Here is a 16,191-nt window from a genome sequence, read left to right as displayed (position 1 = left end):
CAACTATTTTTTTGCAAGTGCTGCTCGCTTTCCTTTGCATAGATCAGCTTGGCACATCAATGTGAATCTAGTCCTATTTCCAACTTTGACCAACAATTCTCAGCCCTTCGTGCACCCACCTTAACCACACATACCCATTCCCTCACCAGCCCCTCCCCACCTACCCACATTATGACAGACATACGTTCTCCACACTTAGCCATAATGGCCAGTTCATTCACATCCTTAGTATCTCATACTCACACCCCGTATCATGTGTTGTAAAAGTGAGTGAACCTATTGCCAATGATATTAGTGACTTACGTTGTTGAGAATTGTGTGCACAATTTATTCGCTTTGGGTCATCATGGATGTTGCATTGAGGTTATCTGTTCCAGTCAAAAAATGTTGAACATTCAGTTGCCTGTCTGTTTAAAGTTCTGTTAGCCAACCACCATTAAATTACATATTCTTACTCCGAATCACATAATAGCATTGACACACTTCGAGATGCTTAGGTCATGATAAAAGCTACCCGTCTAAGTACAAGGGAAGCAACCCCAACTAAAAAAGTGACAGCACCATGGTACTTGCCACCCGCGGTTGCCTCCCATTAGTGGGTGACTACGTCACCATTGGTGCCTACCACGTGATAAACATCAATCGACTTCTATCACTTGAGAGAGACGGTCGTGTTTCACTTTGCTCTGGCTGTTTCGTTGTCTGCTGACACCCACCGGCCTCGGCCCCCGTCTTCTTGCTGGCTTTACAGCTGGTGAGATCATTCCTTTTAGTCTTTGACGGGGCGGGGATATAGCTCAGTTGGTAGCGCGCTGGATTTGTATTCAGTTGGCCGCTGTCAGCGCGAGTTCGATCCCAGGTTCGGCGGAAATTTATTTCACAGAGTCAACTTTGTGTGCAGACTCTCTTCGGTGTCCGAACCACCCCCCGTGTATACTACATTGGGTGTGCACGTTAAAGATCCCACGATTGACAAAAGGGTCTTTCCTGGCAAAATTACTTAGGCACAGTTAATAATTGTCTACCATACCCGTGTGACTTGGAATAAGGCCGTGAAAGGTAAATATGCGCCGACATGGCTGCAATCTACTGGCCGTATAAAATTTCATCTCACACGGCATCACTGCAGAGCGCCTAGAACTGTACCCACGGAATATGCGCGATATAAGCGTCATTGATTGATTGATTGATTGATTGTTGTTGTTGTTCTGCTGTTAATTTCGCTAGTCCGTTGGACTTTGAAGTTCTCAGTAGTTTTTGGCTTCCTTGCCGGTCGCCATTTTTTGCTAGCACGTTGCCTTTGCTATTTTGTTGTTTTCGTCCGTGCGGACGCTTAACACTATTTTTAGCTTGTTCTTAGCTGCCTTTCGGTAGCTACTTCGCATGTGTTAGTTGTGTGCGCTTGCTTGCTTCTGAAATTTTGCGTCCGTTCGGACTTTGCTATTTTCAGTTGTTTGTTTACTTGTTTCTCTCGGTCTTAACATGGCCGACAGCGATCATAAGAGGGGTGCGAAGGCTGAGGGTAAGGGCAAGGGCCCTGGTACGCCCAAATCCTCTGCACCTGTGTCTTCTAGCAAGAATCCTGTAATCATTGTGTCGGACCCTAAGAGTAAAACTTCGTTTTCGTTACCGATCTCTGCGCCGGACGGTTGCCGTCCGGCTCTCAACCGCTTGCGTCTGCCTCTAAGGCCGCTTTTTCGTCTTCGGTTGTGGCACCAGAGCTTCTGCTCTGGTGTTTACTTTGATCTCCTCTTTGCTTCCAGAAATTCGAAGCCTCGTCCGCGAGGAGATGTCACGAACGGACGCTGTTGTCAGCACCGTCCCCCGCCTGGGGGTAAGCGACGTTCATTCCTTGGCGTCTCTTTTGATGTCGGGGCCTTCAGTGACCTTGTCCGCCCTTGACCAGACTGCCGGCCACCGTGATGTTTGTGAACTTTCCCCGCCGGGACCCTCGTCTTCGCTTCGTGGCCTGCACTCGTTGTCTACTGCTTGCAGTAGTGTAACAGTGCATGTCCCTCAGGGGACAAGGTCACAGCAAGGTTGGTGTTCGCAGCAGCCGTTTACGGCAGCTGCTCTTCCGGTTCCCGGAAGCAGAGGTTCACCGGCTAGTGCACAGGCTACTGTCACGTCCGGCTCGAACTTCGCCTTACACCAGCAGTCGTCCGCGACAGCTGGGCTTCCGGCTCCAGCCGGAAGTAGAGGGTCACCGGCTAGTGCACAGGCTACTGTCACGTCCGGCTCGACCTTCGCCTTACACCAGCAGTCGTCCGCGACAGCTGGGCTTCCGGCTCTGGCCGGAAGTAGTGGTTCTTCGGTTAGTGCACAGGCTACTGTCACGTCCGGTCTGAACCACGCCTTACCGCAGCAGCCGTTTCCGGCAGCTGTCCTTCTGGCTCCCGCCGGAATTAGAGGTCATTCCTTGAGTGCACAGGCTACTGTCACTTCCGGTTTGACTCAAGGTCATACAGGTCATTCCTCGAGTGCACAGGCTACTGTCACTTCCGGTTTGACTCAAGGTCATACAGGTCATTCCTCGAGTGCACAGGCTACTGTCACTTCCGGTCTGACTCAAGGTCATACAGGTCATTCCTTGAGTGCACAGGCTACTGTCACTTCCGGTTTGACTCAAGGTCATGCAGGTCATTCCTCGAGTGCACAGGCTACTGTCACTTCCGGTTTGACTCAAGGTCATACCTACGGGGTTCCGGGCTTCAGCCCTCACTCTGTGCAGCAACAGATCTGGCATAGCGCCGCTGTTTCAGCTGCACTTCCGACTCCGCATGGATTTTCCGGTTCATTTCCTGCCGCTTCCTCTGGATCGTCACGCAACGTTGGACACGGTTTGCCCTTCGGGCATACGGGCCTCCGACCTCAGGTGAGCCAGCCGCTGCCACACACTTCGGTGGCGGGGGCTGCTGATGCCACACGTCCTCCAGCTTCGGTTTTTGACTCTGCTCAGCTTCCTCTTAGTCAGGATATGAGTTCGGTTGACTTCCAGCAGGACGGACTTCAGTCTTCCGGCCTCTTTATGCAGCGTCCTTTCTTGGGTTCTGGTGGCTTTGCGCCACCCCCCTTCGTTGGTCGCTTCGGACTCCAGGTCCGTTGACGATGAGCAGACGCTCTCGGGGGCTCCGGCCAGCTTCAAGGTTGCCCTTGAGGCTGCCGCGGAGGTCACGTTCCGCTATTTTCCGGAGGGAGCTGCGTCGTCGGCAAAGCCTTCTGGGGCCGCGCTTTCAGCGATGGCTGACTTCCGGTTGGCGAAGGAGGAAGATAGCTACTTCCGGTTTCTTGAGTTGCCCTCAGTGGCGTTTCAGTTCTCAAGGCTTTTCGCCAAGACCATGCCTTCCGGCAGCGGTCTCCCTTCGGTCTCAGTTCCGTTGCTGGTTCCGCACGGTTCAGCTCCGGAACTGGCGCTGGAATATCTCGCCTCTCCTGCTCAGGCTTCCTCCTTCGTGCCCCCCGCGGCTCAGAGGAAGTTGCCTATGCCAAAGTTGTCCCGGAACTTACTTTCGCTGTTTGCCCTTCCGCGTGCACCTTTGCAGGTCACACCGGAACTTCTCCCGCTTCTCACGAAGCCCTTGAAGAAGGACTCTTGTTTGCCTCTTTCTGAGCGGACTCTTTCCTCTTCTGTAGAAGTTGGCAGACAGCTCTTGGAACTTAGTTCCATTTCGGAGACGCTCCTTAGAGCCCTTTCTCGGGCTCTTACGGAGTCATTGGTGCCCTCTTAGTAAAGAGCAGGATGCGGAAGACATCTCCACTCTTCTCTCGACACTTGCTAGGGTGAACGAAGAGCAGATGAGGTTGTCCTCTCTGCACCATGCCCACGCGGCACGTGCAGAAGGGACTTGTTCCTTGCCCACTCCCAGTCCACTAAGGAGTCGACAAGGAACACCCTCCGTTCGTCGCCCTTTGTCGAGGGCTCTCTCTTCTGCCACCTGGCCTCTGATGCCAGGAAGCAGGAGATTGAGAGCAACAGAGACACTCAGTTCTCTTCCTTTGCTCTTCAGTCACTGAAGCTGCAGAAGCAGGCTCAGTCTAAGCAGACTAAGACCTCCGCTCAGCCGCACCCTGCTTCCCGCAAGAGGCCTCATGCCCCTTTCTGTGGTTCGGGCAAGAGGTCGTCTTCGGACAGGGGTAGAGGCGTGTCCCAGGGCAAGCCTCACCCCCAATGAGGTGGAATTTGCTGTCGTCTTTTGCCCTTCCGCGTGCACCTTTGCCGGTCACGCCGGAACTCCTTCGGTTTTGTACGAAGCCTTTGGGGAACGATTTGAGTCCCCTGCTCTCTGAGCGGACTCTCTTCCCCTCTGAGGAAGTGGGCAGACAGCTTTTGGAACTTGCCTCCTTTTCGGAGACACTCCTTTACGGAGTCCTTGGCGACCTTTACACTCAGTAAGAGCAGGACGCAGGGGACGCTTTCTCCACCTTTGCTAGGGTGAATTTAGAACAGAGGAGGTCGTCCTCTATGCACAATGGCCATGCGGTCATGTACAGACGGGACTTGTTCCTCGCCCATTCCTAGCTTTATGTGGAATCAACGAGAGACTCCCTTATAGTTCTTCACCCTCGGTGAATGGGTCTCTCTTCGGCTTCCCGGCTTGGAGGCCAGGAGGTTGGAGATAGAGACTCATAGAGACCTTCAGGTCTCTTCTTTTGCTCTTCAAGCTTTGAGGCAGCAAAACAGGCTCTACCTAGCAGACTCAGCCCTTTCAGGCTAAGTCCTCAGCTCAGGTTTAACCGGAGAGGTTGTTTCTTTCACAGACGTTGTAGTCTGTGTTATCGGAACAACAGCCGGCCTTCGGGCATCCGGGTTTTTTAGCCTCAGCTGGTGCAACAGCCATTCCTTCCGTCGGCGGTGGTGGTGTTGCTTTCTCTTATGGACTCGGTCCTAGTTGGTCTTTCGCCGAGTCTGACTCTGTCTTTCTCTAGCGATCGGACTCGTTCTGGTGTTTCGTCCAAACTTAAGGTTTACTTGAGTTGGCCTCAGAAGTTACATTCAGATTTTCCTGAGGTTGCATTGCTTTGGCAATGCATGGTGAGGAGTCATTCTTGTGGCCTATCACTTTTCTCAGCTTCGTTGGCTACTCCTCTCCTTTCGGCAGAGGTCTAGTTAATGTTCCGGTTTTCTTGGTGCGGGCTTTAGTCCAGCATCTTTTATGGCCGGTCTACGGGCGTTATGGCTCCCAGCCTTAGCCCGTGTAATAGTCTCCTGCCTGGCACGGGCGACTACGGTCCCCGTGTCTTTAGATTTGGTCTCTTCCTCTTCTCCCTCATCCCGACATGAGGCGAGTCGGGTCGACTTCCGGTGGGTTGGGTTGCCAGTGTCACGGTCACCCTTCTACCACTTGCAACTATTACTGACGTTTGCCTGTTGTTTTCCGTGTCTGATTCTCGGTTTTGAGGTAATCAGACGTGTTTGGCTTTCAGCCAAACTCAGGAATTTTTTCTGGGTTTGGTCTGCCGCGAATTTTACTTCGGGCCCTTTTCCCTGAGAACTCTCGTTCTAACGCTGGTTGGCTTCACGGTTTTCCGGTTTTCCTTTCCAGTCTTGTTTTCTGTCTTGGGTTCTTGATTTTCATTCAATTACCTACAAGCAGACTGCTCTGCGAACACTCTGACTTTTCGTCATTTTGTTTAGGGTCACCGGTCACATCAGGCTTTGGCCACCGGGATCTCCGCATTTCCGATGGCTTACGCTTTATCGTAGGCCGCTGCTTCCTCTTTTTACCTCTCTCTATGCTTCCGCATGGACTGGTAGAGGACTACGGGTGACCGTCTCCTTTGAGATTTTCTCTTTGAGTTGGACTTTGGTATCTTGTACTCAGTTGTCTCTCTCTCTTTCTTGGAGATGGGTCACTCCTTCCTGGAGCTGACTGGTATCTCTCAGGCCTTTCGGGCCTCACTCCATCCCAAGGTTTATATACTTTGGCATGATTGTCTTACGGTCTCTGTGAAGGTTGGTCCTTTTCATTTATGAATGGTCAACCTTACGCATGGTCGTTTCCAGGGTATTGGCATTTCCTTCCAATAGTAAGGGGGGGGGGGGGCAGCTTGTCTGTCCCTCTACTCGGCTCGGGTTTATTCAAGACTTGAGCCCCTTTCTGGGCTGTTTTTCGGTTCAGGGCTCTCTGATGTTGTCTTTTGCAACTTTTGCTTGAGAGTCATCGCGCCGTCATCAGGATGGTTCTCGGTCCTTTTCTGTCTGTTGGCAGTGGGCCAGTTCCTGTCAGGGGTTTTAGAGTGAGTTAGATTTTTCTTTCTCATGGGGCCCTTCCTGACTTTTGGCAGCGGGCCAGTTTTTTGGGCAAGGCTTTAGAGTGGCTCGGGATCTCCCCACCACCTTTGTTAAAGCCTTCTTTTTCTTCCCCTTCTGCTCGGCCCGAGCTCATGTTTCTAGGGCCCGGTCCTCCTCCTCGGCCGTTTTACGGTCTAGGTTGGATGACGTCCTGCGCTTAGTTTACTGGCGCTCAGATTTTGTACTTATCGGGTTTCCGATTCTTATTGCTGCCTTCTGTCAGGATGGATCATGGTCCATTCCTGACTTGGCGGCGGCTGGATGATGCCTCTCCAGTTTTTTGAGTGAGTTTGAACTTTTTTGATCTTACCCACCACCTTGTTGGAGTTATCTGCTATTATGTGATTCGGAGTAAGAATATGTAATTTAATCGAAAATTTTTAATTAAATTTTCATTTGATTAATATACTTACCCGAATCACATAGGTAATTCCCTCCCGCCTGCCCCGCTTTATAGTTTCTTAGTATTCTATAAGTCGATTGATGTTTATCACGTGGTAGGCACCAATGGTGACATAGTCACCCACTAATGGGAGGCAACCGCGGGTGGCAAGTACCATGGTGCTGTCACTTTTTTAGTTGGGGTTGCTTCCCTTGTACTTAGACGGGTAGCTTTTATCATGACCTAAGCATCTCGAAGTGTGTCAATACTATTATGTGATTCGGGTAAGTATATTAATCAAATGAAAATTTAATTAAAATTTTTCGAGTATCAGTGAGTGATAGGTTGTGTTCCTGGTGTCTTTGCTTTGTGACTGGCACCGTTACCGTGTCAAGTGCTGTTCACATGACAGACCTTTTACCAACTTTCAAGCAATTTTAGTCTGCGCCAAGTTAAATCAAAATTGCTGTCCATGTAAACGGCGCAAACGCTTAAACTAGTTTAAGCGGAAATTCTCGGCAGACTTGAAGGCAAGGCCAGTCGAGTTGCAGCTAAATCTGTCTTAAATCGACTTGGCCTCAACAACTCAGGAGCGATTTCCAATCAACAAAAGTTCGGGAAAAGTTGGTTGAAAATCTAGCTGCCATGTGAACAGCACTTTACTGTGATATTTGACAAGTGTGTGTGTCATTGCTAATTGTGTGTGTGTGTACAGGTGTTCCTTGTGATGGTGTGGAACTTTGAGATGTACATGCTGCCTATCACACTGCTGCTCATCTTCCTCAAAAATCTCATCATTGCTCAGATTGTGGGGGCCTTCAAACGCGAGCAAGTTGAAGATGTGAGTAGGTCAAGTACGTCGCATGCATCACTGTGTCCCCTCCGATCAAGCAACGGGAAAGTCACATTGTGTCACTGTGATTTTGTTTTGTGATACCATATTATGTTGGTAAAATCATGTCATTTGTACTAGGATATCATATAATTTGGTTCAGAGAACATTGCACCAGCTAGCGGACTATTGTGTTCACAAGTTGTTTTTTAATAACTTATATAAGTCAACAATGTCCTTGTTGAACTAAGACACTCTTTGGCAAGCAGCGTTTTGAGTTTGTTAGTACTAAAGTAGTCTTTTGACTCGTAAAAACATGGTGAATTTTAAAGTTTCAAAATTTAGGGAATTAGATCGTTTTTGACTCACATGCGAAGCAAAAGTGAGTCTATGTACTCACCCGAGTCGTCCGTCCGTCCGGAAAACTAACGTTGGATATTTCTTGGACACTATTCAGTCTATCAGTACCAAATTTGGCAAGATGGTGTATGATGACAAGGCCCCAAAAAACATACATAGCATCTTGACCTTGCTTCAAGGTCAAGGTCGCAGGGGCCATAAATGTTGCCTAAAACACAGCTATTTTTCACATTTTTCACATTTTCTCTGAAGTTTTTGAGATTCAATACCTCACCTATATATGATATAAAGGGCAAAGTAAGCCCCATCTTTTGATACCAGTTTGGTTTACCTTGCTTCAAGGTCAAGGTCACAGGAGCTCTTCAAAGTTGGATTGTATACATATTTTGAAGTGACCTTGACCCTGAACTATGGAAGATAACTGTTTCAAACTTAAAAATTATGTGGGGCACATGTTATGCTTTCATCATGAGACACATTTGGTCACATATGATCAAGGTCACTTTGACCCTTATGAAATGTGACCAAAATAAGGTAGTGAACCACTAAAAGTGACCATATCTCATGGTAGAAAGAGCCAATAAGCACCATTGTACTTCCTATGTCTTGAATTAACAGCTTTGTGTTGCATGACCTTGACCTTGGGTCAAGGTCACATGTATTTTGGTAGGAAAAATGTGTAAAGCATGTGAGTCGTATGGGCTTTGCCCTTCTTGTTCAGATTTATTTTGAAACATTTAGTGTGTGATATTTTGTTCTCGTTGTAATGTAAATTAGCCAATCAAGCTGACTATTCATATTTTCCTCTGTAACAAAAATTAAAAAAATGAATTAAATAAATAAGTAAAAAATAAAAAATTAGACTTTGACTTGTTCTAGTGTACATTGCAATGAATTATAACATATAAATTCACCTTTGCCTTTCTCTGTTAATAGGAATATTTCGATGAGGAAGACGAGGAAGAAGACGAGGAGAAAGAAAAGGTAACATTAAAGGCAGCATGCCTCCTGTGCTAAAGAGGACAGATGTAACCCAGCAGTCATGTTGTTGTCAGTGCATGAATGTTGTCATTGTACAGGAAGCCCGGCCAAGGAATAGACTATCAGTTAATCATTAAATAGTTAAGTTGTGGAAACATAAGATTGTGAATGTAGAAAAGACAGAAAGTAAAACGAGATTAACAGGACATTAACATTCTTACATATTAATCATCACTACAGGTTCGGAGTTAAGAAAATAAAATTATGAAACTGCTGTACACATGCAGGCAAAGAAGCCTTGTGAATGTCATTCTGTGTGAGATTTGAAGGTATTGTATAGTTATTCACAAAATAGGTTTTTTTTACAAAATAGAAGGAAAAGAATATTCTTTGTTTATGTAACAGATTTGATCTTGTGGTAGTCAAGTCTTATAGTCAAGTTGGTGTCGGAGGATGTTGCATTGTTGTAACGCTGATGAACATCTGCTTTGTGTTTATCATTTCTGATAGAAATTGGCCAAAACCAGCATAGAATTAAGAAGCATAATAACACTAATAGAGCTTTCTCAATTCTTCAAGCACTGTGTTTGCATGGCTATAAATCATCATGGCGTATTTCTAATTTTCATGAATGAGATAAATGTAAGCAGTCTGCACCTTCTGCCGAAATAGAATATCCATAGCAATGATGTAGAGTACATGTTATGAGGTGCTTTCACTAGCGATATGTAGCAAACTCCTCAATGTGTTAACTGATGACCCTGAGAGTTCTCTGTTGTATGTTTTCTGCTTCTGAGTTAAGTGCAATTTTGTTTCGTTGTTTTTGTATCGGTTGCAATTTGTCTGTTTGTCTAGAATTCCAAAGTGAAGGTAAACAAATATTCAGAAATAGTGTTGATTTCTGTTTATTTACTTATGTAGCTAGTGTCACAGCTAATCTCTGTGTACATAGCCTTCTGGGTTTATGCACCTTTTTTAGCTGAGCTCTTTCCACGTTAAAGTCTCTTTTCTTTTCTCAAATGCTGTTGATTTGCTGTGCATTTCTCCTGCAGTAAACAGGTGTTCTTGTGTGGCAGATTTGTTTTCAAATGGTGACTGATTTGTGTGCAGCACTTGGGTTCCTTCAAATGTAGTGTGCTGTTATTTCATATTCATCAAACCTAAAAAAACAAACGATTCAAAAAGCAATTTTCAAGCTTTTCTCTCACTTTACATTCTGTTGGAATAACACATGTATTTTAAAAAAGAAGTCGGTTTGTGTATCGCACAAAATAGCTTGTATACATGTATTATAAGTTCCTGTTCTTGTAAACGAAGAACATGCAAACAACTCCACATCTCTGTAAATCTAAATATATGGAAGCCTACCTTGTATATGTTCTCTGCTATTTCATTCTCATCATTTTTCATTGTAGTATATTATGTTCCATTGTATGCTTTTTTATCAGTTGATTCACCCGAGTGTTTACTACCCTTGAATTTACTTTTCTTCTTTTAAATGACTGATTTATTTCAGTGCATAACTCTCATTTGGCCTTGAATATGTTTCTTCAGTTTTTAGCTATTTTCAACCCAGTCAATAATGCAGTAGTACAGGTATTTTGTTTGAAGTTGCATTTGTTGCAATTATGTTATCATTTTGATTTTATGTTTGTTGTTTTTATTTGGGCTTGGTTGGTTAGGAAGTCTGTGTTTATTTAAATAATATTCCCTTTACCTTCATAGTTAAGATGTTTATTGAAGGTAAAATGGTGTGTGGCTGCATGGGTTAGAATACGTGGGGGGGGGGGGGGGGGGGGTGTGTTATTTGGCATGTTTTTTTTTTCATTTTCAGTTGTTTTTATTTTAACTATAGGAACTTGAGAAGTAGGTCGGCATGTCTCTTCCGGTTATGTTTTATGACCAAAACTGACTCTCAGAGAAGAGAGGGAGAAAGAGGGTGTGTGTGTGCATGAGTGTGTGTGAGCGTGTGTGTCTCTTGGTGCAACTTCAATGCTTCACTGTTGAAAAAGATGAGCTACAGGGTAGAAGTGAAAGGGGAAAAAGTAATTAATAGGCAAACACGTTCTATTAGAAATATTTTTCAATATCTCTTGCAGAAGATATTTTAGTCAAGAGAAGGCCAGGACATACAATCATTAATTTATTTGTGTAATTTCTATTATAATTTCTTTTTGCGCTGTTTTTTTTCCAGGTCTTATTTGTAAGTTGATTGTAAAAAGCAATGTATAGAATGCAATCACAAGATCCAGCTACTATAACAAAATTATGTATTTCTGTGCTGTACAATGGAAAGCAGATGAACGAAAAGGTGAGATATGTGGTTACTCACAAAGATGAACCCGGAACACAGCATGAAGCCCATACCTAAATAAAATTACTTTTTTTTTTTCAAAGAGAAAGCTGCTTTACATTTGTTATCAGTAGTTAGAATAAGTACCACCATTTCTATCATAGTTACCTGAAATTACCCTGCTTAATTTTGTCATAAACAAAAATATTTACTTTTGAATCTAGAATAAAACCCTTTTATTAGAATCTTGAGCTTTGAACAACAATCAAAAGAAAAGATCGAGAGAGAAAAAGAGGAAGGACAGTCGAAGAATATCTTCATTCTTTTTTGTTGTGATTTTGCAGAGACTATATTATAATTGTACGCTGAGACAATTTTGTAGTTGTATATGTGCCATATATATTTTAAGCATGTTTCTACATTTAAAATGTATACATTAATTGTATCACCATCTCTTCACCCCTTCGTCATTTATACCACAACTTTCATTATACATGTAAACTCTCTTGGATTTTGAGCTTCTTTGTCTGCAGACCCCTTCATTTTTTTCTGTTAGACAATTTGTTACAGGGTAGTCCATGCACAGTACTAAGACAAGTATACCTGGTACTTCCCATGAATTATTATGTTCCATACACAAGGCAATTAGTGAAATCTTGGTCAGGAGTGTAACATCTAATTAGCTAAATGCACATATATGATGTGAAGAGTCATATTTCATTATGGTTTTGCCTTTAATTTAAGTACAGAAAGTATGTTCCTAATTTTTACATTTAGTCAAGTTTTGACTAAATGTTTTAACATCGAGGGGGAATCGAAACGAGGGTCGTGGTGTATGTGTGTGCGTGTGTGCGTGCGTGTGTGCGTGCATGTAGAGCGATTCAGACCAAACTACTGGACCGATCTTTATGAAATTTGACATGAGAGTTCCTGGGTATGATATCCCCGAACGTTTTTTTCCTTTTTTTGATAAATGTCTTTGATGACGTCATATCCGGCTTTTCGTGAAAGTTGAGGCGGCACTGTCACGCTCTCATTTTTCAACCAAATTGGTTGAAATTTTGATCAAGTAGTCTTCGACGAAGCCCGGACTTCGGTATTGCATTTCAGCCTGGTGGCTTAAAAATTAATTAATGACTTTGGTCATTAAAAATCTGAAAATTGTAAAAAAAATTATTTTTTTCTAAAACGATCCAAATTTACGTTCATCTTATTCTCCATCATTTTCTGATTCCCAAAACATATAAATATGTTATATTCGGATTAAAAACAAGCTCTGAAAATTAAATATATAAAAATTATTATCAAAATTAAATTTTTGAAATCAATTTAAAAACACTTTCATCTTATTACTTGTCGGTTCCTGATTCCAAAAACATATAGATATGATATGTTTGGATTAAAAACACGCTCAGAAAGTTAAAACAAAGAGAGGTACAGAAAAGCGTGCTATCCTTCTCAGCGCAAGTACTACCCCGCTCTTCCTGTCAATTTCACTGCCTTTGCCGTGCGCGGTGGACTGACGATGCTACGAGTATACGGTCTTGCTGCGTTGCATTGCGCTCAGTTTCATTCTGTGAGTTCGACAGCTACTTGACTAAATGTTGTATTTTCGCCTTACGCAACTTGTTTTAATTTTGTTTTGATAAAGTTAAGCTAGGTGTTCTAAGTTTGTGTCACATTTTTTACATTTAGTCAAGTTTTGACTAAATGTTTTAACGTAAAGGGGGGAATCGAGACGAGGGTCGTGGTGTATGTGTGTGTGTGTGTGTCTGTATATGTGTGTGTGTGTGTGTGTGTGTGTGTGTGTGTGTGTAGAGCGATTCAGACCAAACTACTGGACCGATCTTTATGAAATTTGACATGAGAGTTCCTGGGATTGATATCCCCGAACGTTTTTTTTCCTTTTTTATATTTAGTCAAGTTTTGACTAAATATTTTAACATCGAGGGGGAATCGAAACGAGGATCGTGGTGTGTGTGCGTGTGTCTGTGTGTGTGTGTAGAGCGATTCAGACTAAACTACTGGACCGATCTTTATGAAATTTGACATGAGAGTTCCTGGGTATGAAATCCCCGAACGTTTTTTTCATTTTTTTGATAAATGTCTTTGATGACGTCATATCCGGCTTTTCGTGAAAGTTGAGGCGGCACTGTCACGCCCTCATTTTTCAACCAAATTGGTTGAAAGTTTGGTCAAGTAATCTTCGACGAAGCCCGGACTTCGGTATTGCATTTCAGCTTGGTGGCTTAAAAATTAATTAATGACTTTGGTCATTAAAAATCTGAAAATTGTAAAAAAAAATAAAAATTTATAAAACGATCCAAATTTACGTGTACATGTATCTTATTCTCCATCATTTGCTGATTCCAAAAACATATAAATATGTTATATTCGGATTAAAAACAAGCTCTGAAAATTTAAATATATAAAAATTATTATCAAAATTAAATTGTCCAAATCAATTTAAAAACACTTTCATCTTATTCCTTGTCGGTTCCTGATTCCAAAAACATATAGATATGATATGTTTGGATTAAAAACACGCTCAGAAAGTTAAAACAAAGAGAGGTACAGAAAAGCGTGCTATCCTTCTTAGCGCAACTACTACCCCGCTCTTCTTGTCAATTTCACTGCCTTTGCCATGAGCGGTGGACTGACGATGCTACGAGTATACGGTCTTGCTGAAAAATGGCATTGCGTTCAGTTTCATTCTGTGAGTTCGACAGCTACTTGACTAAATATTGTATTTTCGCCTTACGCAACTTGTTTGATAAATACCTTTGATGACGTCATATCCGGCTTTTCGTGAAAGTTGAGGCGGCACTGTCACGCCCTCATTTTTCAATCAAATTGATTGAAATTTTGGCCAAGCAATCTTCGACGAAGGCCGGACTTCAGTATTGCATTTCAGCTTGGTGGCTTAAAAATTAATTAATGACTTTGGTCATTAAAAATCTGAAAATTGTAACAAATATTTATTTTTTTCTAAAACGATCCAAATTTACGTTCATCTTATTCTCCATCATTTTCTGATTCCAAAAACATATAAATATGTTATATTTGGATTAAAAACAAGCTCTAAAAATTAAATATATAAAAATTATTATCAAAATTAAATTTTCGAAATCAATTTAAAAACACTTTCATCTTATTCCTTGTTGGTTCCTGATTCCAAAAACATATACCGTACTTTCCGGGTCATAAGGCGCGACTTTTTTCCTCTAGTTCGACCCCTGCCCCTGCGTCTTGTATAAGGAAGCCTCTAATCCGTGTATGAAATACGAAAAAAATCAAAGAGACCGCCTGAGTACCAGTCAAACAACTTGTGATAATGCATGTTTCAGCTACTAGGTACTGCCCTGGCCAAGTTTCCTCGAGCTCTCAAGCCACCCAGCTATCACAATGCCTGCCTTTGATCTGGCCGCACACACAGAGCACACATAATTATTTCCACTCTGTTAAACTCGGTCACTGACCCGGTGCAGGAAGTATTTCCTCTCTCAGATATGACAGGGGAACCACCTCTCATGGCAAAAACTGGGTCATTGACCCCTGGGAAGAAGGTCGTGTCTATAAACAAGGCCACCCAGCTATCACAATGTCTTTGATCTCGCCGCACACACAGAGTTCGACTCTGTTAAACTCGGTCACTGACCGGTCACTGACCCCGAAGCAGGAAGTGTTTCCTCTCTCAGATATGACAGGAACCACCTCTCATGGCAAAAACTGGGTCATTGACCCCTGGGAAGAAGGTCGTGTCTATAAACAATGGACCTGGCTTTGATCTCGCCGGCTTATTTTCATTCTTCGACTACCGGTATACTTTTTCAATTTTGGTGCGCCCTATGGCCCCCTGCTCCAATGGGTGACTGGATTACAAATTGTTTTAAAAAGAAGGGGGTGCGTCTTAGATAACGAAGCGCCTTGTCACCCGGAAAGTACGGTAGATATGATATGTTTGGATTAAAAACACGCTCAGAAAGTTAAAACAAAGAGAGGTACAGAAAAAGCGTGCTATCCTTCTCAGCGCAAGTACTACCCCGCTCTTCTTGTCAATTTCACTGCCTTTGCTGTGAGCGGTGGACTGACGATGCTATGAGTATACGGTCTTGCTGCGTTGCATTTCGTTCAGTTTCATTCTGTGAGTTCGACAGCTTCTTGACTAAATGTTGTATTTTCGCCTTACGCAACTTGTTATTATTTATAGTCAAATGGCAATTAAATCATGTGACATTTTGGCTGATGGGGTCTATGTCGACCAAAAGAGTGGTATTCCCTGTAGGTGGAGTTCCTGGAGGGGGATTCCCTGTATACATGGAATCCCACAGGGTGGAGTTTTGCAATAAAACTTGCAAACCATACTCGAATTTCTAAGAAATATCAAAAAAGATTGAAAAACATCAAATTCTACCGATGTCGCCAAGCATCACGTGACTTTCAGCGATATCAGCGACACGCTACAGGAACTAAATCCTGTGGTATTCCCTGTATACAGGGAATCCCTCTCCAGGAACTCCACCTACAGGGAATCCCACTCTTTTGGTCGACATAGACCCCATCAGCGACATTTTGAGTGATTAAAACAAAAGGGCTCATAGGCAATTAAAGTCCCTTGTATAAACAATAAATCAGCTTCAAAGCAGACAATACCAATTCAGGATTGTAAAACATACTTGTAATGTACAGAAATCCTCTCGTTTCTATTTGAATTTGTGAAGCAGACATTGCATATTGATGTACCGCGTAGTTGTTTGCTTGGAAAATGTACAGTCACTAAAATTAGAACATAATGTTGTCTTTTTAAAAGGATTTATTTTAATAACATGCGCTATCCTTCCATATCCATGAGAACAAGCAAGAAAAGTTTTCAATTTTATAGATGTTAAAGTTGCATCACAATGATTGAAGAAAACAATTTATGGAGCATTAAGTTGTCAAGGAAGACTAGACGGTTTCTACTGGTGTTTGAAAAGACCTGTCACAGACAGTATTTCTTCCATCTTTTGTTCTTTGTTTTTCTCTTTCTGTTTTACTTTATTGTCAGTGAA

General features: G+C 43.2%; 1 protein-coding gene across 3 annotated transcripts in view; it reads left to right on the top strand.

Moving 5' to 3' along the window:
- The window catches only part of LOC138977074 (multiple C2 and transmembrane domain-containing protein 1-like), a 99,938-nt gene that overhangs the window by 69,908 nt on the left and 13,839 nt on the right, over window positions 1–16,191 (top strand). For all 3 annotated transcript variants that reach the window (XM_070349991.1, XM_070349989.1, XM_070349997.1), the window contains 3 exons: window positions 7,390–7,515; window positions 8,803–8,850; window positions 10,402–10,443. In XM_070349991.1, coding sequence (XP_070206092.1) covers window positions 7,390–7,515; window positions 8,803–8,850; window positions 10,402–10,443 — 216 coding nt within the window. The remainder of the gene's footprint in view (window positions 1–7,389; window positions 7,516–8,802; window positions 8,851–10,401; window positions 10,444–16,191) is intronic.

The sequence above is a fragment of the Littorina saxatilis genome, linkage group LG1, assembly GCF_037325665.1.
Source record: "Littorina saxatilis isolate snail1 linkage group LG1, US_GU_Lsax_2.0, whole genome shotgun sequence".
Classification (NCBI taxonomy): domain Eukaryota; kingdom Metazoa; phylum Mollusca; class Gastropoda; order Littorinimorpha; family Littorinidae; genus Littorina; species Littorina saxatilis.
Note: the sequence above shows the minus strand (reverse complement) of the source record. Positions and strands in the feature narration are given on the sequence as shown.